The 15,426-nt window shown below is 35.9% G+C and overlaps 3 protein-coding genes and 1 long non-coding RNA gene across 5 annotated transcripts; 1 reads left to right on the top strand and 3 right to left on the bottom strand.

The window, feature by feature from the left end:
• The first annotated feature begins 600 nt into the window (after positions 1-600).
• On the top strand, positions 601-3,746 carry LOC117932233. The gene is made up of 4 exons (XM_034853364.1): positions 601-721; positions 823-876; positions 3,137-3,206; positions 3,289-3,746. The coding sequence occupies exons 1-4, from the start codon at positions 632-634 to the stop codon at positions 3,336-3,338; spliced, it is 264 nt and encodes an 87-aa protein (XP_034709255.1). The 5' UTR covers positions 601-631; the 3' UTR covers positions 3,339-3,746.
• A 187-nt stretch (positions 3,747-3,933) lies between these two features.
• Positions 3,934-11,359, bottom strand: LOC117932232. 2 transcript variants are annotated; one of them, XM_034853363.1, is made up of 4 exons: positions 11,230-11,359; positions 8,239-8,360; positions 7,830-7,902; positions 3,934-4,418 (listed from the first exon to the last, which is right to left on the bottom strand). In XM_034853363.1, exons 1-4 carry the CDS (start codon positions 11,260-11,262, stop codon positions 4,149-4,151), a joined length of 498 nt encoding a protein of 165 aa, XP_034709254.1. In that variant the 5' UTR covers positions 11,263-11,359; the 3' UTR covers positions 3,934-4,148. The 2 variants fall into 2 exon arrangements, with proteins under 2 accessions (XP_034709254.1, XP_034709253.1); XM_034853362.1 differs by lacking the exon at positions 11,230-11,359 and adding an exon at positions 9,760-9,849 and having other exon boundaries at positions 8,239-8,365.
• Positions 5,328-7,823, bottom strand: LOC117932234. Its single transcript, XR_004654124.1, has 2 exons — positions 5,784-7,823; positions 5,328-5,679 (listed from the first exon to the last, which is right to left on the bottom strand). It is a non-coding gene; the product is annotated as an uncharacterized LOC117932234 (long non-coding RNA).
• A 737-nt stretch (positions 11,360-12,096) lies between the features above and the next one.
• Positions 12,097-14,750, bottom strand: LOC117932231 (cell division cycle 20.1, cofactor of APC complex-like). Its single transcript, XM_034853361.1, is given in 8 exon segments — positions 12,097-12,284; positions 12,377-12,586; positions 12,589-12,655; positions 12,750-12,898; positions 12,901-13,330; positions 13,446-13,715; positions 13,882-14,160; positions 14,509-14,750. Coding segments are annotated over 7 exon segments (1,347 nt in total). The 5' UTR covers positions 14,587-14,750; the 3' UTR covers positions 12,097-12,284; positions 12,377-12,512.
• Positions 14,751-15,426: the final 676 nt, after the last annotated feature.

The raw sequence follows: 15,426 nt of genomic DNA, 5'->3' as shown, positions 1-15,426 counted from the left end.
AAAGAGTTTATTAATTTCAAAAATAATTTGAAATATAAAAATTAAGTCAATTAATACCAAAATTTTTCAAAACAAAATTAGCCTAGCATAAAAGTATGTGTGTATTTATTATTTTTTATTTATTCAATGAAACGAAAATTAATCAAAACTTGTAAATATATTAAAATAAACTTTAGAAAATGTTAAAACAAGTAATAATACACATATTCAAATTGTTTTATTAAAAGAAATAACATATATACCAAAACAAATACGAAAATGATGGTTGATATAATTTGATATATTTAAAGGACATAAAAAAATTAATGAATATATAATAATAATAATAATAATAATAATGAGGAAATTACAATTTAATTTCTAAACGTTTTTAAAGCAATATCATATAAATCCTTTAATATAAGTTTCTTGTTAGGATTATTAGTTAGAGCATATGATAAGCATGTGGATATTTACTCTCAAATAGTATCATCCCGTCTAATATACCCTTGTATCAGGATTTTTAGTTAGGTATCGCCCGATAAGCCTTAACGTTGCTGACAAGTGAAAATACGCTTTTACCCCTACCATTTTTTTCCATCAATTTTGAAGGGGACGTGGGCTTTGGGAGCCCAACTCTCATCCTCGTTCTATGCCAATGGAGGCGGCTTCTGCTTCATCGCCTTCTCCCGCAGTCTCCTCGCCCACTGCTTCAGATCCCAAACTCCACTTCCTCAAGCAGGCATGATTCTCTCTGTTTTTCATTTTTCCTTACTATCTTATCTCTCTATATATAAAGATAGATGATAAATGATGAGGATGATTGTTATCGGCATTTTTCAGATAAGAAGCCATGAGATTGCTATTGGAGAGCTCAGTAATCTTCCCACCTCCAGGGTAAGCCTATTATGCAGTTCTGATAAGTACCCATTTCAATTTTTTTTCTTAATTTGTTGTTGTCGACGAACACCAGAAGATTTTTCTTATTATGATTGCTTCTTCAAGAAGATGTTGAAAATCTTCAAATAGAAGAGACTTGTATTTTTCCTTTTTTTAATAGATAGGTAAGAAAGAGGAAAAGACAGAACCCGGGTGTTAAAAATGCTTCAAATTGAAAAAATAGAACTTGGGTTTTCTTGAATTTCATTTATAGGAATCCCCAAATGACTTGTTCATAGAATTCTTGAATTGAAAACCTAACTTGGGCTTGCATAGAATTTCATGAGTCCTGATAAAAAATAATGTGCACAGGTTGTGTAATTTTGTGTAATTAAGTGAAAGCATGAGACACAATAAGGACAAAGTGGGTGGAAAAAAGCAAGACTCTAGTTTCATTGATTGCATTTTCCGCATTGGGCTCTCTTCTAAGTCTAAGCTGTGTTCATAGGTTTTTCATTTGGTTAAGAAGAAAAAAGCTGTGGTAAGGCCCAAAGACCCTGTAATTGACATCAAAGTTAGGTTAATCATTAAGGATGTTGCTATATCCATGACCTAGACCTCTTTATAGATCCCACAGAATTAAGCGGCTGTGACAAGCAAAAACATGTTATCTGTTGTGATAAGAGAGCTAAGTGTTGGATGGTTGAATACTTTTCATACGTTGTTTGCCATAGCAGAGAGTGGACAGACACCAGAGGCCAATAACAAGGTGGAAGTTGGTACTTCTGAATCCTAATCTCCTAGATTTAGGAGGAATTTTTTAGGAAATACACCAAGAGAACTAAAGGTTCCAGAAAAGAGGTGCAGCCCAAGGAAACAGGGAGTATAATAGTTGCACCTTAAAAGAGGAAAATGAAACTAAATATCACCACCATCAATATCTCAGTGTGCTGAAAGCCCTGAAATAGATCTTCCTCACACATTGTTTAGTCTAACTCTATGGTTTCTTAACGAGACTCATAGTGTAGTTTTTGGAATCCTAGGCTCATATGGTGCCATTGTAGACTAGGAGGTGGCTCCAGTGATTGCTTGTTGGAGTTGCTGAACTCTGTGGTAAGTGGCATTGTGGATGCCACAAATCATTGACTCTGGCGATTTCTCAACCTTCTCAGCTAAAGAGATTTTGAAACATTGGGTGCCATCCAGGGTGATGTCTTTCTTTTTGGTTTGGGAGGTGACTGGGCAAAAGATCTTTAGAATCAATCAGCTAATGAAGAGAGGTCAGGATATGATTATTTGGTGTTGCCCCTGTAGTATGTATGGCATGTCCTTGTTCTTTGTAAGCAGGTTTTTAAATTTGTGGTCTATGGTTTTCTACCCATTGGGGGTGTCTTGAATTCTTTCCCCTCAGTCAGAGAGACACTGCTTAGCTGGGGTAGCTTATTCATTTGTGGTAACTGCAAGTTGCCTGGGAGCTTGAGACCCTTTGCATTGATCTTGGTCCATATAGAAAGAGCACAACAGGAGAACTTTTGAAGGAGTGGAGATGTCAGTTTTGGTTGTGCATAACTTGTTTCTAAAGGCTTTATTCTTGTGGCTTAGAAAGGGGTGGGGAATGTTAGTCTTTCTTTTATCAACTTTTTTAGATAGCTTTGGAGTGGGGGTAATTAAAAGGGTTTGGTTGTTTTTCCTTTTAATTTTTTTTCTCATTTTAGCATGACTTGGATATAGCATGTATGCATAGATTTTCACCACTTTTTCACTTGGCGCCATTATTAATATATTCATTCTTATCTCACCTATCATAAGCAAGTAGATAAAGAAAAGTCCCCCAAACGAGGGGACTTAACACCCTTGAGCCCCATGCATCGTTTTCTTGGATGGTTATTTTGGGTATCTCTTAGGCCCTACCCAACAATAGAGGGTTGCTTTCCTGAGTCATTTTGAGTAATGCCTTTGTTTTCTATTTGATCTTGTGCATGTTCTTGTTCCTAGGTGATGGACATTAGTAATTCTACCATCCTGCTTTGAATGGAAAAGGATTCTAATTTTATAGGACTGACCATGCTTATCAAGTTTTTTAGTTTGATGAGCCCTGGTTATTAGTTTTCTAGGATTTTCATTATTTTTATGGGGGTGTTTTTATTTGGACAACCTTTTTACAATTTACAGCTATTGACTTCTAATAGTAGTGTAGATCCAGAGGATTGCTGTTCCATGGAAAATAACTTCTTTTTTTATTTATTTATTGTTTTATTTTCCCTTTTGTTGATCACAGAATGTGTACCAGAAAAATGGGAATCTCTTCTTCCGCACGACCATCCAGAAAGCTACAGCTTCTGAACAGAGTAAGAAACTCCACCTGCACCTCCTACATTCTTTTTCCATGTATAAATTATAACGATGCTTTTCACTTAATTCTTTGGACAGAGCAACTTAATTCGGCCAAAGCTAAGCTACAAAAGCTGAATTCACCATAATATCACCAACCAGCCATTTCACCTCTGGAAATATCATGTGGGCTACACTCTCACCAGGTGTTTAGATGAATGAAAATAGAGCCAGTGTAAATGATTCTTATTTTCCAGTACAACGATTTACCAGCTTGCAGGTCTGGTGGACTTGGGTGATCAACAGGGGAAGAGCTGAGTGTTTTAGAATAGTTTCCAATCCAAGGATCAGTCTGTCTATTGCTGTATGGGAAGCTTTCTTGCCCTTGATGTGGTTGTGCTTATTTGAATCCTGGTTGTGCATTCTCTAATTCTGACTGCTCAGTTGTCCTGGCAATGTCAACATATACAATGTCTTATCAGACTTTCTTATTAAAACGATGGATATGGATGAACAAGCAATTTTTGAGCAAAATCAGTTTAATAATTGCCCTCAAATGCCTGGTGACTTTGTATTTCCAGGTTTTCTCATCATTCAATCAACCTCATACCCGAACTTGGGAGGCACAAATAACAGTATCTGTGGTATCTCTTGGGTGTTATAACCAAAGCTAACATATTAAGTTGCACATTTTTCTAAAAGCGAGCGCTTCCCATTTGAGCCCATATTATGCTCCACCAAATATGATAATAATAATAATAATAATAATAATAATAGTAATACCGGAAGCATTTATTCGTGAATAGCACACAGCCACAGAGAATTACATCATTATAAAAGCTTGTATACACAACTACCAGGGTGCAAGTATCTGGTATGCAATATAAATTTTAACTGGAAACAAACATCAGTCATCTTACACACAAACATACAATTCAACTAAAAAGAAACAAACCAATCTACACCACCTCGTAGCTTGATCTCTGGAACAGCACAATTGCAAGAGTGATGAGGGATGCATAAACTGAATTGGGTAACCGCTGCACCACCTTCCCCACTCCTGGAACGCCCTCAGTTGCCCTCTTTGTCGTGACTGCAACTGTTGGTGCCACAACCAAAGTAATAAGTAACCCCTGACTAACCGTGATGAATGTGTCAACTGTTAGCTTCTGAATAAATGCCCCAAATTCTACACGATCAATTTCTCCATCCAAGTTGATATCACACTCCTGCAAACAAAACAATCTACTTATTTATCCTTTTGTTTACGAATCATAGAAGCCAAAGGGAAGAAAAAACACTGTTCGCTCAATTGTTTTTTCCTTCAATTTGGAATCATCAAATCATAAAACAGGAGGGGTTCACACTCGTGTAAAGACCGGACACTACAGGTAGTGTCATGGGTATTCATTATGCACTCTTGGCTGTCATTAGTGACAAAATCATCATCACTAGACAATGAAAAGCTGTGGTTTAGCTCCAGTTCACAACAAGGCTGCTACACTTTACTTTAAAAAATGCCTCCCTACCCACCCTAAGGCTCCATGTAGATCTCAGAAAGTCCCAGGAAAACGATGATGGAAGAAATATTAAGGAATCCTAATTCTCTTATTTGGTTTGCTGTGGATAGACGAAGAAAAATGAACTGCAGCAAAAACTATTGGGCGTATTTGGAAACTATTCTTAAAAGAACATGTTTAACAAACTTAACAACAATTTTTGGTAACTTTGTTCTTAAAACAGATAGTTTTTTTAAAACAAATTTTAGTTAATTTCAATTATTTTTTGTACAGTATTTTAAGTAATAATTAAAAATATAGAGAATAATTTTAAAAAACTTTTGTACTGTACATAAGTGTGAAGTACTATCATAAAAACAAGTCAAAAAAATTACTTTTCATATTTGAGATATCAAACAAAATTTTATGCCTAAAAACAATTGATAATTGTTTTTAATAACAATTCTCTAACTTATTTTAGAGAACTATATTTTGAAAATTTTCCTAGATAGATCTATATTTTCTAATTCTTCACTCTTATATAAAAACAAAAAAAAATGTAGAAGGATTGGAGAAAGAATTTATTGAGTTCAAATCTAATTTTCATTGTCTTCACAATTTTTTTTCTTCTCCTTTTTATGGTGCACTCACTATCAAAAACCTAGACATACACAAGAAAAATGTTGGAAACTTCATGGTAAGCCCCAACTACATCTAGCAAAGAGTGGCATGCTTGAACCTTAGAATATGGAAGGCTCAGCTATGGTTGCTAACAAAGGCAATGATCATAAGGCTAGCATTGCGAATAACAAAAGGATTGATCAGTCAAAGGCTTCAAACCGTGATAACAAGGACAACTTATGGTGCACTCACTGTCAAAAACCTAGACATACACAAGAAAAATGTTGGAAACTTCACGGTAAACCCCAACTACATCTAGCAAAGAGTGGGGTTACAATGGAGGACAATAGAGGAATAATGGGCAAGCAAACTTGTCCTCTACTCAGCCAGATGAAGAAAAATCCCTGGAACAGGGCAGATTCAATCAGGAGGAGATTGAAAAAATAAGAGTTTTGTTGGGAACTCTTGAGAAACCTTCAAGCACCTACTCACTAGCACTTTCAGGTAAGTTTCCTATTTCCATTGGATTAAAAGTCTCGGATGAAATCTTTGTCAAATCATGGGTTATGGATTTAGGTGCCACAAATCACATGACCCATTTCGTCACACCAATTTAAAAACTATAACCCTTGTCCAAGTAGTAGGAAAATAGCCATGGCAGATGGTTCCTTAATCTCTATCGCGGGTTTAGGAGATGTCCAAATTAGTCCTACACTCATACTCAGAAATGTGCTCCATGTTCCAAAGTTGTCCACTAATCTTGTTTCTATACAAAAGCTTACACAAGATTTGGGTTGCAATGTGACATTTTTTCTTACTTATTGTGTATTTCAAGACCAAGACTTGGGAAAGAGGATTGGACTTGCTAAGGAACAGAACAGGCTATACTACCTTGAGATACCAAGTGAGTCATCTGTATTTTCCCTTTCAAAGCACCATCTTTTAAATGAAAAAAAAATTTGGCTTCATCATCATAGGCTTGGACATTTATCATTTCAAACTCTTAAGCTTTTGTTTCCTTCCCTATTCAATAAATTAAATGTTGAGAGCTTCTATTGTGATGTATGTGAACTTGCTAAAACACACGCGTTCACCCTTTCCCATCTAATAAAAGAAGTTCAGAACATTTTCATTTAATTCACAGTGATATTTGAGGTCCTTCCCCTATCTCTAATATATCTAGTGCATATTGGTTCATATCTTTTATCGATGATTCCACGAGGGTCTCTTGGATTTTCGTACTTAAACACAAATTTTATGTGAGTTTTGTTCTTCCAAATTTTCATAACATGGTAGAAAACCAATTTGGTGTCACTATCAAGAGGTTTTGATCCGATAATGCCAAAGACTATTTCAATCAAGTCTTAACTCTAAAATCAAATTATACTTATCAAAAAATAATAATAATAATAATAAAGTCTTAACTCCATACTTTCAACATGAGGGCATTGCACCTTTCTTGGTGGGAATATGGTGATATGGAGAAGCAAGAAACAGAGTTTGGTAGCAAGGTCCAACACAGAAGCAGAATTCCGAGCAATGACCAAAGGAGTCTGTGAACTACTATGGTTGAAGATAAAATGGGATAGGCCAATGGGACTTTACTATGACAATAAATCTACAATCAGTATTGCACATAATCCAGTGCAACACGATCGAACGAAATACAAAAATTAACAGGCATTTTATCAAAGAGAAACTAGACAGTGGATTGATTTATACCCTTATATATCTACTGACCGCCAACTTGCAAATATACTCACAAAAGATTTAAACGGTACAAAATTTCAAGCAAGCATATCCAAACTGGGAATGAAAAACATTTATTCACCAACTTGAGGGGGAGTGGAAGATTGAAATTAGGAAAATTGTGATTCTGAATAGAGAATTAGGCAGGCAATCCCATAATCAAAGGGATTTTATTGTAATTGAGTTGGGAAAGTCCCGAACTTGGGTTCTAGGATTTTTGTGTGTATATATATATATATATATGTGTGTGTGTGTGTGTACATGTCTCTATACAATTTTTAAGAAGAATTTTTCAACCTTTTATTCTTCAATCTCTTTTCTACAGAAGGCATATTGAATACATTTCACATTGGAACAAGAGAACTGTTGTTTTATAAGTGGAATTTCTTAGAACAAGAGCACTGTTGTTTATTTATTCTCGTTTTCCATGAAGGCAGAAATTTTGAGTCAAAGAAAATTCAATTACAATCGTTATTTTGTTACAAGGTGGATTCCTTCTATTTCTTGAAGTGGAATCCTTAAGGCCTCTTGGAGAATACTGAGAGAAGACCAAGAAGTGCATATCTCTTATATTCCAAGTCTCATCTTCCTCCCTAAATTACTTTTCTTTTCACAATCTCAAGAATCAACTTTTTTCCATTGATATCATACTCCTAAGAATATATTCAACCAAACAAATTTTCAAGAAAGAGTAATTACATCACTTTGCAATAAAAGCCACGCCAAAATATTAGTGGGTTTCATCAGTCTATAGGATTATCAATCGAGTACCTGAATTTTCTCTCTGACAAGCTCTTTGGAGGGGGGATCAAAATGAGGCCCAGGCAACTTCTTATTCATATCACTACAACCAGAAAATTAACTTTAGGTTAATAATGCAACTTTAAAAAGCTAAAGAATAAGAGAAATGAGGAATAAAACTTTATAGAATTAAAAAATACTAATAGCATTGCAGAAGCTTCATTAAACAGAAATAGCTTCTTGCATTAGCTAAAATACAGGTTTAGAATTTTTGTGTGTGCATGCACACGTTCATATTAACCTTGTTTAAGCCAAAAGCTCTTTTAACAAAATTAAGCTCAACAGGTAGCAAAGCTCTTCTTGAGCTAAAAAAAAGCTTTTGGCTTTCTAAAAGTCAATAGAAGTAGAGCCAAAGTAAATGAATAGACAAGCCTCTCACTTGTACACAAGTAGGACAGCAATATATAGATCTTCAAATGTCAAATTAGCCCTTCCATCATCATTTTTTATATGATCAAACACCTTATCAGTAATCTTTCTTATCTGTCTTTGCCTCCATTCCTTCCCTGTGCAGAGCATTGCACTTCTGAATAAGAATGCTAAATACTAAAACAAGGGATGATTATCAAGATATGAAATTAATGAACCAATGTGATATAATGTATGTACATGTAAGTATAATATTTAAAGTGGCTCAAATCTAGCTGTTTCCAATCCTAAAAAATCTGTACTTGTAGAAACTCCAGGATTCATATGTCCTCCATATCAGACATGAACAAGTAAAGAAGATTAAGATAACAAACTAGATATGGACATGGGACAATCTTTGTTTTCAACCTTTGCTGAGGTTACATTATGTTCTGCATCATGACACAAACCCCAGGCTGCAATTTTAGCCATGTTACTTGGAGCAGCTTCTGGTCTTTTGAGATTGTTGGGATGCTGTGTTAGGCATAGTACTTGTAAAAGATTGCCTTAGGTGTTTTTTATATCAGTGATACCCTCATACTAGGGGCATGAAAGGAACCCAACTTGGTAGTGGAACAGTGTATATCACGGCTATGTACAAGTATTTTTAAATGAGATTATTATCTCCTTACTAGGAATTAACCTAGTTTTTCTTAGATGGCCAACTTTTTAATGATAAGTGCATTAACCAGAACAGAATGCGCTTCTAGCCTCTTCATCTGATCCATATTCATACAAGGAATTGTGAAATGCTACTAACTGGTAGCATGATTTTCAAATGTAACCAATAGGTAAGTGATCTTAACTGCCAAAATTATCATCTAAGGTTGAAGGAAGCCACTCCCCAGCAAACAATAGGCCTTCCAAGAATGTATCAAGGCACAAAGAGAGTTGAGATCCAGTCATTAAATAATCCAAACCTTGATGTATCATATTTAGTTCCATAAAACCTGAGCTAAATAGTTGGGGAAGGATTTTTAGTTCTCAATATCATTAAAAAAACATATAAGCAAAAAGGAATCAGAAAGATCTGTTTTTTTTTTCTCTATTTTTAGAGGAAATAAAGAAAGATGATGGAACTTCCTCAAATGCCAGGAACTTGCCCACTGATGGAAAATTTTGAAATATCCAGGAAGCTGCACGATGCTTTGAGGCATTTTGATGGAAGTGTTAACTACCACCCTTCAAGACATTAGACAATAATTCAATAAAGTCGTTCAAAAATAAATAAATAACAGTTGAGTTGTTTAAAACAATATTTAGGAGTTGGGCCTAACTGATTACTCCATTTGGATCTCAACCATAGAAATGCTATCGAAATTGTTCATATTCTAAAGCATATTTGCTATCTTTATTTTAATTTTCACGAATTCTTCACATTTTCCAAGACATTTCACATTGGGCCAAAGAATACTATAACTAAACCATTCCAAAGGACCATGAATGCAGCTTTATGTCCGTAGAGGGAAATAGGAAAGGTTAAGAATTTTACAGTCCATGATCTCATTCAGAATATGGTTCGTAGGTATTTCCCCCTTAGAAGAACCACAAGACATAGCTTGCCAGTTGGCTAGCAGTCATCCTACAGAAGAGTACCATATGAGTAACATATCCTCCAATGGATAATATAAACTAAGGTGTTTGAAAAAACATTTGATCACAGATAAGCTAATCTCAATATTATGGTACCAAGATTTGTACAAATGCATCAAAGAGACTTCTCCATATTTGACTGATTTGGGTCAGACAACAGAGCCTAAAACCAATACTGTGATTACCATTAATTTGGCAAGCAAACTATCATTCCTACCCTCATCATCAAAAAAGGATACCAGACATTGCTTGTATCAGCAGGCACTCAAAAACTTCAAATATATCGATGATATTGCGATAGCATAGTCAGTATCTTAGCAAGGAGGAATGATAATTCCAAAACATGTTGCAAGTTTGGTCATTCCAACTGAAAATGAAATCAGGAAGAGAAATGGTCCACCCTCCTGAAATAGATTGCATATAATTGTGATTGAAGTTGGGGGAAGATAAAATTGAAATTTATACATAAGTCAGGATAAATAAAGCAGGAAAATTGAGCCTATTCCTAAGAAATCATGTCCCAAAAGGCAGCCATTTTCCATCACTCTGAAGAAGCCAATGGATGTTTTATCAACAAAAGGCTATGCTCTTGTGCTGCAATAATATTAGTACCAAAGATTTTCAATAGCTTCCAGGATCTATTTTTCCCAAATACCAAACAACAACCTAATGTAAAGATCAAAGGGGCAGGAATATTGTTCATTAAAGTGCAGATTTAGAAGAACCTACTTAGGAACAATCAAACAACTATCAGATAACGTATAAAATCGGTGCAAGGGAAGAGAAAGTAAAGGAACTTAGTGGAGAAAAAGAAAAGAACCATAGAATTGACGATTAGCCCCATTTTGGATCTTGAAAGAATGAGAGAAAGAAAAAAAAAAAAATCAGAAAATTACTCGAACATTGAGTTCCCCTCTCTCAAGCAATTCTCAACATTTTCCCTTCTTTTCCTTACCTGTCTCTCGTTTTCCCGAGTTACGCTAAGAGCCTTACATATTAATGGAACTCGAATCGGATTTGTATAATAAAATAGATCCCAATTCCAAAAAAAAAACGTAACTCCACAGCAAGAGCAATATTTTCCAAATTCCACAGAACTGAAATTCTAACTGTATCCAGAAGGCAAAAATATTACTCCCCCCCCCGCATTTGCTCGGGAACCAAGCAATGAATAAATACAAACAAGGTTTTACTAGTGTGTTCCTTCTTTTCTTTTCCTCCAGTTACTCGGGTAACAAACAGACGAAAAATCCAAATCTTCACAGAAATAATACCTTGAAATTTGTCCAAGACCTGTCCAAATTTCTTTTCCTCCAGTTACTCGGGAAACAAACAGACGAAAAAATCCAAATCTTCACAGAAATAATACCTTCCCTTGAAATTTGTCCAAGACCTGTCCCATGGATGGGCCCCCACTGCACCAGGGTATAACGGCGTTGTATTGATTATTCAAAACCTCAATCCCAGTGCCTCGCCAATTCTGAAATCCTCAAGCTCCCTTGCGAGCCTTGTAGGAGGAGATAAGAAGATAGAGGGGGGAATTCTCTGCGGCTGCAGATACGAAGAGCATTTTAATAAAGGCCAAGATTTTTTAACATTGATGACGTGGCCAATTACTAGTGGGGAAATGAATTTGAAAATTTTGTCGCAGATAAATGTAATTGGCGGATCTTAGATTCATTGACCATGAGTCCCACGGATTTGGTAACACGTAGGCCCGTACCAGATTAACGTGGAGTGAAAAGTAGGATGTGAGCGCCCCCTCATGTTTGGGATTAGGTTTTGTGGGCCAAACCAACCTTCCGAGATTCAGGTCAAAAATGGCCTCAATCGATTCAACCGAAAAATACATGATAATTTGAATAAAAATATAAGTTTTATAAAAAGGCTAAACGTTATTTTATTTATTTATTTTTAATAATGGGAGGTTATTTTGGTCCAAAACTCTAATAAGGTGCCTCATATTTTTTCTATGAAAAGATTATTTTGACCCAAAACTCGATTTTATTGCCCAAAAACTTGTACATGTGTTTTTAAAATTTGTCTATAAGATTAAAACAGAAAATAATTTTTTAGGTCCAAAAAATTCGCATCAGTTTGGTGGTATGAAAAGAAAATTTTCAAAAAAAAAATCGCCTAATCAAGGGGAATTTCCTTCCTGATTTTCCTTATTTTGGGATTTATATCTCTTTCTTTGCTTCCAAACAGGGGTCATTTTGTCAAGATAATCACAAGATTTCGAAGAAGAAGAAGACACAGATATACGTGGTTCGTCACCGAGTGACTACATCCACGGGCGAAGATGATGGAGAGCTTTCACTATGAAAAATATCTGAATAGTACAACCGGATTAATCCTTCATACTTTTCGACAAAAGTATATACATATATAATCAAAACTCTCAATGCATCCCCCACCATTCGTCTGCAAGAAAAATGGTGGAAATATCAGAATTGTCTTTCTTCTTCAAGTCTTGGAGAACTTCATGAGAGAAAATAGTATTATTTTTTTTTTACCTTTTACCTTTTGAGTGGGTTTCCCATTCACAAATTCAAGGAAATATCAGAATCGTCTTTCTTCTTCAAGTCTCGGAGAACTTCATGAGAGACTATTTTTTACCTTTGAGTGGGTTTCCCCATTCACTGCCCCACCTTAACGGATCCGGTTCAAATGAGCAAATGGCTCAGGGTGTGCTTTTGGGGCAGGCTTAGCCGCCACTTCTGGGGTCCCAAAACATTCCAAAATCTCAGTGTCTCGTCTCCTGCGGCAGATGCCACTGTGCAGCCATCTGGGCTCTGGTAAAAGAGAACAAGGAAAAATCAGAACCCGCAGATTGGCTACTACGAAAATCACCAACAAGAAGATGGAAGGGAATTTTTATATTAGTACCTGAGCCATGAAAAGGACTCGGGATGTATGACCAGTAAGCTCTGCCATTTTCACCATCGATGGGTACTTCCACAGAGTGAGTTGATTCTGTGTAAAACCGTGAGAGCTAAGGAGCTCACGCTCGTTCTTGTTCCAAAGCAGAGCACAGACTGTGAGCCAGTGTCCACCGAGTTCAGGCAGGCACCCGTGTGAGTGTTCCAGAACTTGATGCACCGATCACCACCACCTCCGCCAGAGGCCAGCAAATTGCCCTGGAAGGGACACCATGCAAGTGCTTTCACTGCAGCTGTGTGGTCTTCCATCCTGTGAAGCCACTGTGTAGGCGAATTTGACGATGCCGAGGACCTGTCCCAGACGTATAGCAAATTGTCATTGCCTCCACTGGCTAGCTGCTGCCCCGAGGCCGACCATTTCAGTCCGCATACTTCTTGCCGGTGTCCTCTGTAGGTCTCAACAATATGTGATCTTACTCTCACATCGTTATTTATGATTTTACCATCCATTCCTCCAGTTGTAAGGACGTGATTGTTCCAAGCTAGGGAGCCCACCCTTGATGCGTGGCCACCTTTCAGAGTTCTCAGCTGCAGAAATGAGAACACCAAGAAATAAGAAATCATACAGAAGGTCATCAGAAACAGGGGAAAAACCAGAAGTACAACGAAGATTCAAAGTTCAATTCAAAGTTGAAATTCATACCAGACGGTTGGCTGTTGAATCCCATAGCTGAACATCAGAGTTGTTCAAGCCAATGGCAATATGTCTTCCATCAGGAGCCCAACTGACACTTGTGACAGGGCCGCTTTCGTCTTCAAGCGTAACAAGTTCTGAGGTAGAACCATCTGAAGCATCCCATAGATATACAGTGCCTCCAAGAGCAATAGCCAGAACGTTGCTGCTACCCCAGTCCAGTAAGTTCAAGTAATAGTCATCCACCAGGTCAGGAGCATCCAATGTTCTCTCAGAAGTCTGATACATTTAATCCAAAATATAGCATCATAAGAACACCCAAAAAACAACATAGACAAATTAATTGACAGAAACCAAAAAAACAACCAGTCAAATTTAGGAAATGAAACTACCCCTACTTGCAAGCATCAAGATTAGCGATGGAGGGTTTGAAAAAAATACCAACCTGAGGAATATGTCTGCGAGGCTTTGAGGCTTTGGATTGCTGAGGAATACTTGCAGAGTAGAACTCCTGTGGAATCAATTCGACTGGAGTAGGGGGCTTGTTCTTGAAGGCAAGGATCCGGGTCCTGTTGATGTTTAAGGTCTCGGCCATTTGCTTCCTGTAAGCCTCCTTGGATGGAGAGCTAGCAGCTGGGTTCTCTTTACCTTTTCTTCCTTCGGTTAGCATGTAATGAGCGTAATCGAAGTCCATTGCTGACCGGTTGGGTATGAATCTGTCCAACTGGGAAATAGGAAAGAAGCTTTTAATCAGAAAAATGACCCAACCATGCAAGTTTAATCAGAAAAAAAAAAAAAACCCATATTTCAAAAATCTAAATCAAAACAAGGCTCCCACTTCAGATGTCGATTTAAGAAACAGATCTATGTTTTCCAAGCAAACCCACTAGAAATTATCCTAAAACCAAAACCCAGATTCAGAAGTTAAATTCGGGGGAAAATAGAACCCAGATTTCGCTCTTAAATCAAAACAAAACCTGTCTTCAGAAATCAATTCAAGAACAGGACATAAAAATTCGAACTGAAGGAAAAGAACCCAACCAAACTCTAAAAGATGGTACGACTTTCTTACATTTTCTCTGACAGTCCTTCTTTGGTCCGGGCATTTAGACTGGTATTTGTTCGAAGAGGTCAAAGATCCTGCATCCATATTGTTAGAGCAAAACAGAAAATAGAAATACACAAGAACAAAGAATGAATAACAAGAAACTAATCGGATCCTGCAAAATTGAGAACTGTTAGACTGAAAATAGACTGAAAATCATGAATATGAATAAACGAGAGAGGATTTCTGCAAGATCGCTGTATGGTCGCTTGAGAGAGATTTGAATGAAGGGCTAAGAAGATTTGAAGGATTTATATAGAGAAAAAAATTAGGGTTTTCTTTTCAATGTGACAACGGCTCATGAAAAAAATGAGCCGTTGTAATATGGTTGGACGAAACTGCCCCTACTAGAATAAAGAGGTTGGCTGTGTCTCAAATAAAATGGTAATGACATAATATATAGAAAATATTATTTTATATAAGAATAGAGAGAAAACAAGAAAAAAATTCATAAATTAATAATTAACGAACGGTCAAAACAATCTTTTATGTGTCAATTGGGTAAACAATATAATTGAAAATAACAATTTTAAATGTCAATTTTAAAAAAAATGTAACGGAAAATAATGTGATCTCTATATATTTTTATTTTTATTTTTATTTTATTTATTTATGGTGAAGCTTATAGAATAAATTGATTTTTTTTAATTTAAATAAAAAATTTAACCATGTAAGAAAAATAAAAGAAAAGAGAAATTGAAATCAAAAGGAAAAAAATTAAAATTCAAAAATTATATTTCCCAATTTAAAATTAATCAAATATAAAATATGAGAATTAAAGAAAGAAAAATAATATAAAACATAAAAATTTTAAAAATGTAAAATTCTTCTAAAAATAATTTTTAAAAAAAAACATGGTTGTTTAAATACAAATAAACAAGTTTA

This window comes from Vitis riparia, chromosome 15, assembly GCF_004353265.1.
Source record: "Vitis riparia cultivar Riparia Gloire de Montpellier isolate 1030 chromosome 15, EGFV_Vit.rip_1.0, whole genome shotgun sequence".
Lineage (NCBI taxonomy): Eukaryota > Viridiplantae > Streptophyta > Magnoliopsida > Vitales > Vitaceae > Vitis > Vitis riparia.
The sequence above is the reverse complement of the archived record's forward strand: the minus strand, read 5'-3'. Positions and strand labels throughout refer to the sequence as shown.

What these genes read in the sequence shown, in the direction of transcription:
- LOC117932233 (XM_034853364.1), top strand. Translation starts at nt 632, where the DNA reads ATGCCAATGGAGGCGGCTTCTGCTTCATCGCCTTCTCCCGCAGTCTCC. An exon ending in AACTCCACTTCCTCAAGCAG is followed by an intron (nt 722 to 822) that starts GCATGATTCTCT and finishes GGCATTTTTCAG; the next exon opens with ATAAGAAGCCATGAGATTGC. An exon ending in AGCTACAGCTTCTGAACAGA is followed by an intron (nt 3,207 to 3,288) that starts GTAAGAAACTCC and finishes TTCTTTGGACAG; the next exon opens with AGCAACTTAATTCGGCCAAA.
- LOC117932232 (XM_034853362.1), bottom strand. Translation starts at nt 9,823, where the DNA reads ATGTCTTGTGGTTCTTCTAAGGGGGAAATACCTACGAACCATATTCTG. An exon ending in TCTGAATGAGATCATGGACT is followed by an intron (nt 8,366 to 9,759) that starts GTAAAATTCTTA and finishes TGCTCTGCACAG; the next exon opens with GGAAGGAATGGAGGCAAAGA. An exon ending in TTGTCAGAGAGAAAATTCAG is followed by an intron (nt 4,419 to 7,829) that starts GTACTCGATTGA and finishes TTTTGTTTGCAG; the next exon opens with GAGTGTGATATCAACTTGGA.